Source organism: Protopterus annectens, chromosome 3.part0, assembly GCF_019279795.1.
Source record: "Protopterus annectens isolate FY-2018-M chromosome 3.part0, PAN1.0, whole genome shotgun sequence".
Classification (NCBI taxonomy): domain Eukaryota; kingdom Metazoa; phylum Chordata; order Ceratodontiformes; family Protopteridae; genus Protopterus; species Protopterus annectens.
This window is the reverse complement of record NC_056731.1, coordinates 919,920,443-919,937,150: the sequence shown is the minus strand read 5'-3', so window position 1 is coordinate 919,937,150 and position 16,708 is coordinate 919,920,443. Positions and strand designations below refer to the sequence as shown.

Genomic DNA, 16,708 nt, shown 5'->3' with positions numbered 1-16,708 from the left:
TTACCAAGGATAAAAGGAATGCCAAACCTGCCATCAAATCAACGGGCAGAGGCACAAAGACAAATTACAGCACTCATGGACATGAGAGCCATTCAACAGGTTCCTACACAGGAGCAAGGACAAGGATTTTATTCAAGACTCTTTCTGGTTTCCCGAAAGGACAAAGCCTGGAGACCCATTCTGGACCTTTCAGTTCTAAACACATACCTGGAAGTACCCAAATTCAAGATGCTCACACTACAGCAACTTCTTCCCATGCTGGGCAAGAAGGCTTGGCCAGTAACGTTGGACCTCAAGGAGGCATACCTGCATGTTCCTGTCAGACAAAATTGCAGAAGATATCTCCGATTTATAGCAGGTACAACTCATTACCAATTCTCTGCACTGCCCTTCAGCTTATCTATTGCACCCAGGGTCTTCACAAAATGCCTGGCACCAGTAATTGCATACTGCAGACAAAGAGGAATCCAAATATATCCATACCTGGACGACTGCCTTATTCAAGCAGACAGCAAGGACATTCTTTTAAAACATATGGCGTTTGTAAAAAAACTACTAAGCTGCCTAGGGTACACAGTAAACGAAAGTCAAAACTAGTGCCCTCACAAGACATAATATTCCTGGGTGCCAGCTTAAATACAACGGCCCAGATGGCTTATCTCACGCCAGACAAGCAAGGACAACTGACTCAATACTTCAGAATGATGGCAACAAAAACCCAACTCCCTGCAAGAAAAATTCTGAAGGCCTTGGGATTCATGGCATCTTGCATACTACTAATACCATATGCCAAACTGCATATGAGGAAATTACAATGGTACCTGAAAAGCGTACGGACTCAACACAGCCACAGCTTGGAAACAGTAATACCACTAATTCCCTGCCTTCAACAGGAGTTTCTATTGTGGGCTCAGGCATGCCACATCAACAAGGGTCAGCCTTTCACTTTGCCCACAGCCAGGCAAACAATGACAACAGATGCATCGGATTACACCTGGGGAGCACACATGGCAGGACAGTGTATTCAGGGCAAATGGTCTGCAGATCAAATGCATCTCCACATCAATCAAAAAGAGATGCTAGCTGTACAAAATGCCCTAACAGCTTTCAAGGACCTCCTACATCCAGGACAACTTCTAATAAAGACGGACAACACCACAGTGATGTGGTACATAAACAAACAAGGGGGCACACATTCCTATCCCCTATGCAGGCAAGCAATGACTTTGTGGAGCACAGCACTGACCTACCAAGTTCAACTACAAGCACAATTACTGCCAGGAAAGAAAAATACATTGGCAGACAAACTAAGCAGAAATGTCATGGATCCTCACGAGTGGAAACTAGACCCACAGGTATTCACAATGATAACTCAAAAATGGGGGAGCCCAGACATAGATCTGTTTGCCTCCCCCCAAAGCTACCAACTGCGAAAGATTTGCACAAGGACATACCACACACTAGCTTGGAAAGTGGACGTCCTCTCATTCAGTTGGAAAACACTAACAGTGTTTGCCTTTCCTCCACTGCCTCTTCTGGCAAAGGTGCTGCTAAAAGCCAGATTAGTGAGGCCACAAATGATACTCATTGCTTCAGACTGGCCACGCCAACACTGGTATCCAATATTAAGGAACATGGCTCAAGGCCCACCATGGATTTTACCTCAAATTCCTCACCTGCTGACTCAGCAAAATAATCAGATTCTACACAGCCAGCTCAAGACTTTAAATCTGGCTGCATGGCAGATTATCTAAACAATCAGTCAACACTTCTCTCTACAGCTGTTATGGATGTCATTCTGGAGGCCAGGAGACCCAGCACCAGGAAAGCCTACTCAGACAAATGGAAAAGATCAGGCTAAAGGCCAAAATCCTCTTGTCCCAAATATTCCTCAGATTCTGCAATATTTAACTGGGATGTTGCACAAAGGCCTTTCTTTTTCATCTATAAAGATCCACGCTTCAGCTATTTCAGCTCATTACAACACAGACCCTCCTATTTTTCACATCCATTATTAAGACAGTACCTCAGAGGGGCTAAGAACATAAGACCGCCCGAAGAGCACCAACATCAACTTGGGACCTCAATTTTGTTTTGGAAAAACTTACACTACCGTCCTTCGAGCCAGCTTTTTCAGCTGATTTACAATTTTTATCATGGAAAACTGCCCTGCTGCTAACAATAACTTCAGCACGAAGAGTCTCAGAGCTACAGGCCCTAATGGCAGTGGAGCCTTTCATCATTTTTCATCAAGACAGAGTCTGTTTACGAACTAACCCTTCCTTTATGCCAAAGGTAGTATCCAGTGTGGCTCTAAACCAAACCATTCATTTACCCACCTTTTATCCAAACCCCCAGAATAAAGGGGAAAGGCTCTTACACTCTTTGGACATTCACAGGCAATTACTTTTCTACTTGGATAAAACAAAGGTTTTCAGAAAATCTGATCAGCTCTTTGTATCCTATGCTGCAGGATCTCAAGGAAAGCCTATATCAAAACAGACCATTTCAAAATGGATAGGACATTGTATCCGTTTCTTCTACACACACCATGTGAAACCTGTACCTGGTAACATTAGGCCTCATTCCACCAGGGCTACAGCAACATCAGCAGCCTTCCTCAGAGGGGTACCAACCAAGGATATTTTGGAAGCTGCAACTTGGAGTTCAGTGCACACCTTCACCAAGCACTACCACTTACCTCTATACTCAAAAACCAGAGCTGGCTTTGCCACTGCAGTTTTGCAGGGCCTGCTAGCTTCTCCAAACCCTGTTCAGTACCAACCGCCCAGCCTTAGCTTTGGGATTCAACCCAAGTGTGATGACTGCAGCAGTGTAACACGAACATAGTACAGTTTTGTACCTACCATAAATGTAGATGTTCGAGTGTTCACACTGCTGCAGTCCAGGTTACCCTCCCACCTTCCCCTCTTCTTACCTGGATTTTATCTATAGCTCCCTGTTTATACAATCTCTAAGATGTATTTCTATATGGTGTATTTGCTTACAGCTACAGCTATTGTTTTCTACTTATGTAATTTACTTAGGATTATGTATTGCTTTCCTATTTGGGGGCACCTGACATCTGGGGCAAGAAAAACTGAAGAAAATGGCGTTGGCTGCCTCTTTTATACCCCTGTCGCACTGATGACATGGAAGAAGTGACAGCAACCGACGCCGGACCAAGACTTTGGAATTCGGGCTTACTGCGGGACCCCCTGACGGCAGATAACCCAAGTGTGATGACTCCAGCAGTGTGAACACTCGAACAGCTACATTTATGGTAGGTACAAAACTGTACAGTCTCACTACAAACCCCCCCCCCCAGAGTGTTCAAATGCATGGCAGTAGTACTGGCTCACCTGAGACTGCACAGATTAAGACTGTTTCCTTACCTAGATGACTGGTTCCTGACCATTTCAACCAGGCATCTGCTCCTTCAAACCAGGGATTATCTGCGTCACCTAGTGAATACTTTAGGGATCACAATAAATCCCAAAAAGTCTCAATTACAACCAGTTCATGTCATAGATTGTATAAGAGAATGTCTAGACATACTGAACTGCTTAGCCCTCTTACCTTCAAACAGAATTCTGTCCTTGAGAGTACATCTCAGGTAAACCTTAGCCATCGCTTTACCACCTGGAGATTTAGTTCTCAAAGCAGTAGGATTGATCACTGCCACCATAAAGTTAATTCTTACAGCTGGACTCACCTCACATGAGGATTCTTTAGTGGACTCTAGCAGTACAGTGGTCCCTGCACAGCTCAGAATCATCCCATCAAGCAATCTCAGGTGTGCAAAGACTCCCTGTCATGGTGGTTTCACTTGAAGGAAGTCGAAGAAGGATGCCCATTTATTTTTCCTCCTCCCATCACCACGTTGACCACAGATGCAGCCCAGTTTGGGGGGGGGGGCATTACTTGGGACGAGCTGTTCAATGTATGTGGTCAATACGAGACCAATCTGCATATAAATGCCTTGGAGATGAGAGTGGCGTTTCTAGCATTGCAGGCGTTACAGAGCTTTCTTCCTCCAGGGACCGTTGCAGTTCAGACAACATGTCCATAGTGTGGTACGTCAACAAATAAGAGGGAACCAGATCACATCCCCTCTGTCACGAACCAGTGAGAGTTTGGCAATGGGCTATCTCCTCCAACCACTTTCTAGTAGCAATGCACATTCTGGGGAAATCCAGCATCATAGCGGACAGGCTCGGTGGAACTTTTCTGATGCCCCCACAAGTGGTCTCTAAACCAGTCTGTGGCAAACATGATCTTCTTTCAAATGGAGTCAAACTCACTGCAATCTATTAGCATCCCATTCCAGGTACAGATGCAGCAGGTTCTTTGCCCTGATCCCTCCTCAGGGCCATTCATCAAGAGATGCTAATATTTCATGCTTGGTCCTCTGTTCTCCTTTATGCTTATTCTCCACTACTTCTCATTCCCAAATTTCTCCAGAAAGCCCAGAGTTTGAAGAGCAAAGTGATCCATCTGGCCTTGACAGGTTTGGTTCCCCTTTCTTAGGTCTCACCTGATACGTCCTCCCTGTACGCTAGACCCAAGTCCAGACCTCTTTTCTCGTCCTTAAGGGCCAACTCACCCGGATTTGACAGGCATCAAATTGACCGCATGGTTTCTCCAGTTATGATGACAGCTAGACTTTTCAGGCTTTCCACTCTAGTTAAAGAAATTCTGGTATGTTCACATAATGCCTCCACCAGAAAAATTTACAATTGCAAGTGGGAAAAATTGTCTGTTTGGGCTTGCCAAAAAACATATGTATCCTTTTACTGCCCCCATCCCAGCAGTTCTTGACTTGTTTGCTTCTGTTTTTCAGGATGGAGCAAGCTACTCCACTGTCAAAGTCCAGTTAGCAACCATACCTAATTACCACATAGGTGAAAGTTCTTCATCTTTGACTTCCTCTAAGTTATGTAAGACCTTTCTCAGAGGTACCTTATTCCTTAGGCCTCTGGTTAAAGACTCCACTCCTCCGTGGGATCTTACTAGGGTCTTACAGGCTCTAGTCCACTGTCCTTTTGAACCTTCTGCCAAAGTAGATCTCAAATTCTTATCATGGAAGGCCTTATTCTTGGTGGCTTTAACTTCAGCTAGGAGAATTTCAGAATTGCAAGCACTCTTCCAAACCACCTTATTTTAATTTTCATAAAGACCTAGTCACCCTACGTAGAAATCTGTCTTTGTTACCTAAAGTTGCCTCTGAAAACAGTATAAGTCAATCTTCCTGTATTCTTTTTCTAATTTCAAGAACAAGGGTGAATATACTCTCCACCTGTTGGATATACATAGTTACATTTTTATTTAGACAGAAAAAAGGCCTTCAGAAAATCTGACCAGTTTCCTTTTCGAAAGCAAAATTGGGGAAACCTGTATCTAAAGTATCCTTAGCTAAATGGATTACAGATTGCATTTCTTTTGTTTATTCTGCAAACGGTATCATGCCTCCTGGACATGTGAAAGCACATTCTACTAGGTTATTGTCCACCTCAGCAGCTTTTTGGTCGTGTACCTATTGATATTTGTGCCTCCTGGTCAAATACTCATACTTTTGCTTCACGCTTCACTTTGCAAGTTGAACATTTGTTTCCAGAAATAGAGCATTCTTTGGCTCTGTGGTGCTCCGGAATATCCTTCCATGAAAGTCACACAAGCGATATGTAGCTGGGGACTCTGTCTCACAGGTTGAGGAACGAATGAAAATGACATCATCAGATAAAGAAGTTATGTACGCACCGTAACGTTCCATCTGTGTTGTCCATTTTCATTCTTCCTCAACCTTCCCTTTTCCATCCCTCCATCCCACTGTCCTTTCTGGGAAAATTTACAGAGGTGTTTCAGGAACCACTGTTCCTTTTGAGCTCCTGATTTTATCGCCTTCCTATCTTATGATAATTTTCTATGTATATTCATGTATGTATTATGCGTATTTAGTTGCAGCGAAGTTGATCTGAGATAATCTGGGAGACATGGGCATTATGGGTAAAAGAGGAGCTTGAGAGTCTGATCCTAAGCTATGGAAGTGGTTGAGTCATATCCAAGGTTCAGATCCGAACCCACAGGTTGAGGAAGAATTAAAATGGACAGCACAGAGAGTGTTATGATGAGTACATAACTTCTTTTTTCTGTATTTTTTTATGATCCTTTTCTGTCGTCCACTGTTTTCTTTTCTTTTTTTTTTTTTTTTTTTTTTTTTTATGTTGAGGTCTTAGCCACTTGTTCACTTTTTGTCTCTTGCTCTATTTGCAAGTTAGCATTTATTGGTAAGTAGTCTAGAAACAAACTTCAGTGTAGTACACACACACATCTTATATTTCTTAATTTTACAACTTCCAAAACATGGTTAAGCAACATTTGATAAAATCTAGTCTTTTTATACGCCAAGATACCCTTTTAAGGCCGATACAGACATTGTTCTTAGAACTGTACTGGTGATAGACTAATTAATCATGCCACTCCTTCTACCCCGTGTCTGCCCTTATGCTGTTTGGGAGGGGGAAGGAGGAGATCAGCTGTCCATCGTAATAAAGAACTTACCCTATGCAAGTATTCCCTCTTACCTCCCTTATCTTCCATATGTAGGTGTTGGTACTGTGACATCCACTTATACATTTCTGACTTTGTGCTCTATTCATTGTCCTTTCCTCTGCTTCTTCTAAAACCGATATAATTTTTCCTCAGATATTCTGAGATTTCCTTTTTTTTGTTAGTAACTTTATTAATTAACAGGAAAAGGTAGGTTAAATAACAGTTCTACATATGCAAATGGACATTTCTAGTCAGTCCCTTAGGAAATGCAATTCTAGCTGCATTTGCATTTGAGCATCTCTCCCCCAAATACTACACTTAGCATGTTTAGAATCTCCACTTTAAATTGACCTAACCACGAATAAGCGCAAAAGGTTAGCAGCCAGTCTCCCCTGCCCCCCACCTCCGCTTCCACATCTCTAAAGTCCTTAATTTGTACCTATTAATATTTTTTGAAGCCTAGTGGAAATATTTAAGTAACAATGAAGGCATTTCTTGGTAAAAATGCGAAAGCTGTGGGACTTCATAGCAGAGCTCTGCTTTAGTTCCTACATCATAAATTGCACATCCAATAACTTTGGTTTTCTTTTAATTTATCTTTGTAAATCTCCTTAAACTCTAATAGAGACTAGAATGCCTGTCCAATCAGTGTTTTTTTATAGAACTTGAGTGTCACCTTAATCACCCAGTCGATTACTCTTGGCTTGAGTGCATTGGTTCCCCTCTGATTTCTAAATGTATTGGCTTCCTCTATTGAACCTTAGATTATTAGCTGTCTTTTCAGTGGACCAAATGTGTCAGATCTTTGTCCAGGTTGGTAGACCATCTTACCACATAGCTGATGCTAATCTTTCAATTTGCCTTCTTTTTCCATTTGTTGTCAAAACCATTTTCATTGTATATCACTCTTGTTTTCCCAGAAGGGTATTAATTTAGTGGTCTAGTGCATACTAGCTTTGTTCTTAAATGGTTTCTTAAGTTTGGCTGCCATAGTGTTTACCACAGTTTTAATACATGTATCCGCAGTGGTGATGCTGCGGTAGCGTTGTCGCCTCACAGTAAGATGCTGTCCGGTTCGATTCTCAGCTAGAGCGTCTTCTGCGTGGAGACATGCGTGAATGGGCGTACCTTCGTTGAAGGTTGTGCGTCACGGCTGGTAACTCGGCACGTAAAAATCAACTACCAATCATTAGCGGACCGGAGTTCAGCTGTGGCGACCCCTAACTGGGAAAAGCCGAAAGACACAACAACAACAACATTTCCCGATGAGTGGCACCAGGAAAGCAGAACTAGAGCCCTAGAATTTCCCACCTGTTCCATTAGCATGTCCTTCCAACAGGATGGGTAAGGCTTTACCACATAAAGCTAGTATTTTTAAGAATACTTTGCACCTACTGTCTGCTAATCAACCGCTGCCTACTGGCAAGCTGACTCACTCATTCTGTGTACCACCAGTGTGAGGGCCAACTTGGAGGAGTCATTAAGGCAGCCATCAGTGGTGGTTCGAGTTTTGTCCCACAGCCTTGCCACCTACTTAAAAGCAACCCATGCAGTGGGTATCAGGACCATTGTGGCCCCTTACTTCCTCAGGGGGATTGAGCATCAGCAAGTTGCCTCACTTACCCACAGAAGCACCATGGCTGTTTCCCTGGATTCCACAAGGGATATGCAGCCTAAATGCCTATGCCATGGGCATACACCCTGTCCCCCAACCTCTGAAAAATGTTGCTCATCCTCCTCCCTTTCCCGTGTTTTCAAGAGCTAGATGACATTAGTCAAACCAGGGGTGCCTGGGCCATAGTGTGGGCTCTGGCCCTCTACACCAGTCGCACAGGCTGCAAAAGTATATTTTTAAAACTATGTCTCTGTAAATCCAGAGTTTCCAAACGTACCTTTTATTTTGGCAGTAATTTCATGTTCCCATCCTGCTTGTGGAATGCTCTTCAGTCCAGATGAAATGCAGTCATTTCTGTAGAAGATGTATGCAGTTTAATGGCAGGGGATTAAAGAAAGCTTGTTCTGTGTTTAGAATTTGTGAGAGAATAAACGGCAGAGACCTGACCCCTCTGATCAAGTTTTAAGTGCAACATTTCCCATTTTTGTAAGAATTTTATTACATTTCCCCCTCAAAAAACTAAGTACCCTCTACAGAAGTAGACAATTCCTTACCCAACAAACAGAAGATGCTATATCTCACACTCACCTTATTTCTACCCTCCTCTATGCCTCACCTATTTTCACCAACCTTAGAAAAGCAGACCTAGCTTAGCTTGACTCCTGCTATAACAAAATAGCTAGATTTGCCTCTGACTCCCCATTTAGATATCACCACTGCTCATCTTTGAAGCTGCTCAACTGGCTGGAAGTTCTTCAACTCCTGCACTACAACCAACTCTCTTTGGCCCATAAAATTTTATATCAACCAGAAAAAACCCTGCATTGCAAAGCTTACTTCGCCTCCACACCAATAACAGAATTCTTCACTCCAGTAACAAACTTTTATTCTCACAGTAACTAAGTCAAATATCAGGTTATGCCCTCTTTTTCTAATTATGTATCCAAAATATGGAATGCTCTACACTGTAACATAACTGCTATGACATCCTTCATACAGTTCAAAAAAGCATTAAAACTGCATCTCACTAGTAACTGGCTATGCTCTTGCACTTCAGCAGGCTAGACCCTCCACTATGTTAGACCATGCACCACCTTAAATATCTCACACTTCAAGAGGAACAGATAGGTCTATATTCTATTACTGTAGAAATACATACAATATAATAAAATAGATTGCTATGGTTTAGACCCCAATAACCTTTAAGAAGTTGTTGGTTTACACATATGACTCCCTCCAGCAATGATTGAGGTCATTATATATATCTCTTTAGACTAATGAAACTATTACTGTAAGATTTCTCTTTCAGTAATTGTGACTGCTGTGTATGAATGTACTACTATTAAGACTCACTTCATTTTGTATCTAAATATACATTGTAAACTTTGTAGTTTTTTTTTTTTTTTTTTGTTACATTATTCATGTGTGTGGAGCTTTTCTCCCTGGGCTTCCACTGAAAATGGACCTGTGTCCAGTGGACTATCCCAGTTAACAAATGCAAAATAAATAAATAAATAAATGCAAGGAATCTCAATCACACCTGAAAGTTTATCCAGCAACCATATGCCCAGGTATCTCGACTTATTTGGCTCTATCATTTCATGCCTTTACCCAGGACCATTCCTTGTTTTTTTTTTTAAATAGCGTGTTGTCAACTTTCTAAGCCTTTGCCTTGGTTTACGTCTTGTTTCTTGTTCCTAGGAGAAACTGCTGTTCTTGTGTTTTTTTTTAATTAATCGTAGGGCAACTTAAGAATTGTCCCTTTTATCAGACTTAACTGATAATTCTTAAATATCTGTGCGTCTTTGAAGAGGGCCTTCCATGTTGGATTTGGTTGTACTCCCTCCATCTCTCTGTACTTAGAAGGGTTTCTGTATTTTTTAGTTACACGTGGAGTTGTGTAAGTCAGACAAGTGTATACTTATATCCTTGTTGCAGTGTTGGTTTCTTTTCTTTGCATATATTGATATTTTCAGTGGTTGGGGTAGAATTGACAGGCAGAGGAACTAGGTGAGATGCATGACTATACGACATGTGCCATTGGAGGGCACAGTTGCTTCTTAATGTAAGATCTTCTGAGGAAGAAATGTTGAACTGGAGAGAGATGAAAATGATGGTCCCATTTGTTGACCTGCAGAGTAGGGCCTCCACAGAGATTAGCTAATAAACTAAAAACATGTTTTTATGTCACTGTGTAGATTAAATGTATGGACAAACTGTCAAGAAAGGAGGATTATGAATCAACCATACAGACTAAGATTACCTTGTAATATGAAACTAAGGAAAATTGCAGAAAGGGAATATGTGAAACAGTATTGGAATACACTAAGGGCTGCATCATTTAAAAGTAGTAAATATTTATGTTGGCAGAAGCATTTAAATCATGACCAGATCTGTCTAGATTAATCACATTACACACTGTAAGGTGATCCAGAATCTGCTGATCCTTCATTTTATTCATCTTCCTATCCTTCTGCCAGAAAATGAAAACTGGACAGGGCATCTTCTGTTTCCTGAGCGTTCATGTTCCCCTTTTGTTGAGTCCATGAAAATTGGAAGTTGGATTGTTCACTTCTTTAACCTTGAGGAAGAATTGATTTGCAGTTGCTATACAAATGTGCTTCAGATGAGCTGTCATGTTTTCACCATTGTTGCCCAAAGAGTGGCACAGAATTTACTATGCAGTATACTTTGGACTTCATTTCAGTAGTGTAGTATAGTTGTCAAGGGTGGTATTCCCAGACATTTTGCCTTTGAGTCTTCATGCCTTTCAGGCTCTTTCTGTTTGGATTACTGCTTAAGTCTATGCTCAATTGTTCCGTCTACAGGAGAGAGCATGTTGAATTAAGACAAACCAGTTGTACACATACAGATTTGTGTCACTTGGTATATTTTATTATGCAATCATAAGTTGGAGGTGGGGTTAATTTGGAAATGCCTCCCCTTACCTTGACTTAAAGATGTCGTGTGGTCCAAAGGCAACAGGCTGTCCTAAGTGTGGAAGTTTTTTTCCTAAACAGAATCAGATGAGAAGGCACAAAATGATGTTCCCATTTGTTGTATAATTTAGAGTGCTTTCTTGAGGGTCAGCTAATATTGAATACCCGTGTATCTTTGAAGTAATTTGTTTTCTGTATCAGTGGTGTTTCAAAATTCTTGATTTTATATATATATATATATATATATATATATATATATATATATATATATATATATACATATATATATATATGTGTATATATATATATGTGTGTGTGTGTGTGTTTGTGTGAATATATCAATATATATAAATATATATATATATCTATATATATATATATATATATATATATATATTTATATATATTTATTTATATATATATCTATATATATCTATATATATGTATATATATATATATATATATATATATATGTATATATATATATATATATATATATATATATAATTTTGCAAACCAGGTTAACTCTTTCCTTTTAGTAATCTTCTTAATGCTCTGTACCTCCAACACTCCAGTTGTGTGTAGTCTTTCAGAATGATGTTTCTTCTGGCCTTCGCTTGTCCAGGCCAAGCAGTTGTAGCATTTTTATAGCATTTTCTTGCATTGTTTGTTTGCCACCCTCCTTCTTTTATATCTGCATGGGAATGTAATGCTTAACTTTTTTGTCATTTAGACACTGTACAAGACTCAGGTTAAAGAGCTTAAAGAAGAGAATGAGGAAAGAAGTAAATCTTTTCAAGAACTCCAGAAGAAAGTCCATGACCTACAGAGTGAAAGGTATGGCATGTATGAGGCATGACATGCTCTCTCTAATGCTCTTTTTTCTAAGCATATGCGCTGTTTGTTATTGCTTAGTTCAGCAATCTTATCTGTGATGCAGAATTCTTGGGCCTGTTCTGTGGGTTACATTTTCAGCTAAGAATGCCATCGTTCAGTTAATTTCCACTTTATCACATATACTTTAAACTGTACCTTTAATAACTAGTTATATATTTGTATGCGAGTCATGTAACCCTCCCTTTTAAGTAAATCATTGATTTAGAAGCTTATCTTTCTTATGCCTTTGCTAAGGCCTTATGCTTACAGTGCTGTCTGGTACTGTTAATGCATATATCAGAATTTGAGTCTGAAAGATGTAATGGTGTCAGAAGCAAAACCACACTTTACAGTTTCTTCAGAATGGTGGAAATGATCATTTTAATTTTTAATTGCACAGGCAGTAGCTGCGCATACTGTGTTCTCTACCTTGGATGTAATTTGTTTTTACTGGTAAGTATATAGAAGTTGATAGCAGAATAAGCTCTAATTTTTTAATTTCATAAACAGTCCACCTCAAAATATTAATTTTCCTCAAGCAATTAGCTTCTAGATCTCAAAATTGTGAAAATGCATAGTTTAATCCAGTTGTGTTCAAATAACCACCTCCTCGGTTTTCTGTAGGCTTATCAGTTTTTGGTTTGGAGTAACAGTAATTCAACCTTTTACTGATGTGAAACTGCTGAGAAACCTGAAATAAAGTTTGAAGTCCTGTACCCAGAGATTTGAGCTACATCTCACTATCTCACTACATATGGCCTCAAGAAAGTCAGGTGCACCATCTTTCTCCATATTGAAAGTGAGGAAGCAATCAAGATGCTTAACACTTCTGCTAATTTTACTCTAAATGAAGAAGAAAAAAAGCAATTTGGCAGTAATGAAAACTAAATTCCAGGTATACTTTAGAGATCTGCTCTGTGTCAGTCATTTGCATTGATGCATATGTGGCTGATCTGAGACACTGGGCACAAGATTGTGAATTTGGAGAGTAGTTTGGTTCCTTGCTAGGAGGTAGAATTGTTAATAGTGTAATTAACAACTACAGTGTATATAAAAAGTGTAAACACCCCTGTTAAAATGCCATTTTTTTGTCATATAAAAAAATGAGACCACAATAAATCATTTCAACACTTTTCCCACCTTTAATGTGACATATGACCTGTACAATTCAACTGAAGAACAAGCAAATGTCTTAGGGAAAAAATATTAAAACTAAAAAAAGTGCAATAAGCTGGTTGCATAAGTGCACACCCTTAAACTAATACTTTGTTGAAGCACCTTTTGATTTAATTAACAGCATTCAGTCTTCTAGGGTAGGAGTCTGTCAGCATGGCACATCTTGACTTGGCAATATTTGCCCACTCTTCCTTGCATAACGCTCCGTATCTGTCAGATTGCGAGGGCATCTCTTGTGCACAGCCCTCTTAAGGTCACCCCAAAGATTTTCTATTGGAGTTAAGTCTTGGTTCTGGCTGGGCCATTCCAAAACTTTAATTTTCTTCTGGTGAAGTCATTTTTTTTTTATTTGGATGTATGCTTGGGGTCATTGTTGTGTTGAAAGGTAAAATACCTCTTCATCTTTCTAGCAGATGCCTGAAGGTTTTAGTCCAAAAATGATAGGTATTTGGAACTGCTCATAATTCCCTCCACCTTGATTAAAGCCACAGTTCCAGCTGAAGAAAAGCAACCCCAAAGCATGATACTGCAACCACCACCATGCTTCACCGTGGGGATGGTGATGTTCTTCGTGTTTCACTGTTGCAGTCATTGCATTTGGGGTAATCTGCTGGCAGGTTGCCCTCAGTTGGCCTGAATAACAAAGTCTTGGATCCTGTGTCAGTTGCTGTCTCCTCTTCCATGACGTCAGGGGTATAAAATATGCAGCCAATGCCATTTTAATCAGTCTTTCTTGCCGCGCGGTGCCCGAAGCAGAAGCAGTTCGCAAGTGCCGGTCGGCCGACTCCTGAAATTTTCATATTCGAGTTTCAGAACAGAAGTTTTCAAACTAAAGCTAAGGAACCCATTGGGGAAGCTTTTTCTTGCTCCTTACCGATGTCAGTCAAAGTTAATTGCATTACTTGTGGGAAGCAAATACCTCATAAGGATTTTAATTTGTACTGTATTCCTTGCCTAGGCCCTGATCACAACGTGCCTTGCTGTCAGTTTTGTGCTAAATTTAACCAATGCACTATTAAGCGTCGGTATATTTTTGCTTCTAAATATTTTGGTTCAAGTTTTAACTATCCTGAAATGTTGTCTGTTAGCAATCCGACTATCGGAGTTCACAAAAAAACCTAAGGAAAAAGACAGAGACAGCCCATCGAGGTCCAGAACCAATGACTAAGCTTCTCCTAAGCCAGTCGCCGGTACTCATTGAGGCGCTTTCGCAGCCCCTGATACCCGCTACTTATGAGTCGCAGGCCTCTACCGAGACCCATTTGGAGTCCGGTATGCCGTGAGATTTGCAAAGTATTGAACCTGCGGATGTCTCTCCCTTGGATGGGTCCGGAGCCGCTGAGCAGGCACCGGCTTCTGAGGGTGTTTTCAGGCCTCTACATTTTTACATTAAACTGACGCCAGCAGCAAAAACAAGGTCAAAAACAACTTTTATGTCTAAAAAACTGACGCACGAGCCACGTGCTCAGGTCCCTATACCTAAAAAAACAAATGATCAAAATGGCTGAGGATTTAATTACCTTGATCAGGGGTTCCCAACCCCCACCCCCCCCCCCCACCCCACTAAGAGGCCTAGGCAAGGCACTGATTATGAATCTTCAGATCAGGTTTCCATTTCTTCTGATTCCTCTTCTGAACATGAATTTTCTATTCCACCCTATGAGGATTCTGATGCAGAGGAATCCATCCCATCTGCATCTCCTCCTGAGGATTTTTCTTTTGGAGAGACTTTGCATACTTTAAGGGAACATTTTCACTGGGCGAGTCAGGACTTCTCTGAATCCAAAAAGAGACTTGGGGATTTCCTTCTTCTTCCTCATCATAGGCCTTTGGCAATACCTCCTGTATTAGACATTGTTGATGATGTGTTCTCGGAATCAAGCATGGCTCCTGATACCCTGCCTCTGGCTCCTAGTAAGCCAGACAGATATTATAGGGTTCCTGACTCCCACAAATTTCTTTTTAAAAATCCTGCTGCTGATCCTGAGACTATTTCTCAGGGTCCCAAGGGTGTTAAAGCTTGTACAGCCAAAAGTCCTACCCCTTCTGATAGAGATTCCAGGGCACTGTATAGATGGGGTAAGAAGGTTTATATGTCTATAACCTTTGCAATCAGGGCTTTAAACTGCCAGTTTCATATGCTTAAATATCAACAGCATGTTATGGGCTTACTGAAACAGAAAATGATGTTGATTTCTGATTGTGTGGAAAGTAACGAGTTACAGGATTTATTGCATTCAGCAGAACAGGTTGGAAAGCATACTTTGCAATGTGATTTTGATTCCTTGGAGAGGCCTCTTGTAGGGCCGCCGTTACTGGATCTGTGATTAAATCGCATGCCTGGCTCAAGGAGCAAATTCTTCCTGATCTTGTTAAAGCTAAATTGTTGGATGCCTCTTTGCAGCATGATACTCTGTTTGGTAATAAGGCAGAAGAGGTTTTAAAGGAAATGGAAGAAAAGCTAAATCCATGCAAACTGTAAAAGATTTCTTGCATGTGCAGCCACCCAGGTTCAGTAGGCACTGGCCTACTAAAAATTGGTCCTTTCTTGTGTCCAACAGAGCCACTCAGGGCAAACCCAGACGCTCAAAAGGCTCCAGATATCAATCACAGGGTTCTTACATGTCAAAGCAATGGAGTGCCTCCACCTCCAAATCTGGAGAAACAAAGCACAACCCTACAGCAGTCTCAATGACTTTCCTCTACCATATCCAAGCACTTATCTTTTGGCAGCCCCCTTGGGGGGAAAACTAGCACTTCATGCTCAAAATTGGCAGTTAATTACCCAGGACAAGTGGGTACTAAACATAGTATCTCAGGGGTACAGATTTAATTTCCATACTTTGCCAATTCCACACGGATGGCCGGATCTGCCACAAAACCAGTGGGCCGAGGCCCAGAAACAAGTCATGTCCCTTGTGGATATGGGGGCTATTCAACTGGTACCAGAAAAGGAAAAAGGACAACGATTTTATTCAAGACTTTTCGTGGTACCCAGAAAAGACAATTCATGGTGTCCAATACCAGACTTATCGATTATGAACACGTTTCTGGACATTCCAAAATTCAAAATGCTGACTTTACAACAGCTACTGTCTAGGCAAGAAAGCTCAGTTAGTAACTGTAGACTTAAAAGGGGCATACCTGCATATCCCAATAAGGGAATCATGCAGAAGATACCTCCACTTCAGAGCAGGTTTTTTGCATTACCAATTCTCTGCACTGCCCTTTGGCTTATCTACTGTGCCCAGGGTCTTTACAAAGTGCCTGGCACCAGTAATTGCATTCTGCAGACAAAGAAACATTCAAATTTATCCTTATCTGGACGATTGTCTCATTCAGGCAGAGGACAAGGACACTCTCCTTCAACATCTGGCATTTGAAAAAAGGCTTCTAGCATGCCTAGGGTACACCATAAACGAAAATAAATCACAATTGGTACTGAATGCTGTAATTAAATCAAAAGGTGCTTCAACAAAGTTTTAGTTTAAGGGGTCTGCGCACTTATGCAACCAGCTTATTGTATGCTTTTTATTTTTTTTTATATTTT

The 16,708-nt window shown here is 40.8% G+C and overlaps 1 protein-coding gene across 1 annotated transcript in view; it reads left to right on the top strand.

The window, feature by feature from the left end:
* The window catches only part of ROCK1 (Rho associated coiled-coil containing protein kinase 1), a 4,526,103-nt gene that overhangs the window by 3,526,799 nt on the left and 982,596 nt on the right, over positions 1-16,708 (top strand). Inside the window, exon 21 of the mRNA XM_044065727.1 lies at positions 11,840-11,943. Coding sequence (XP_043921662.1) covers positions 11,840-11,943 — 104 coding nt within the window. The remainder of the gene's footprint in view (positions 1-11,839; positions 11,944-16,708) is intronic.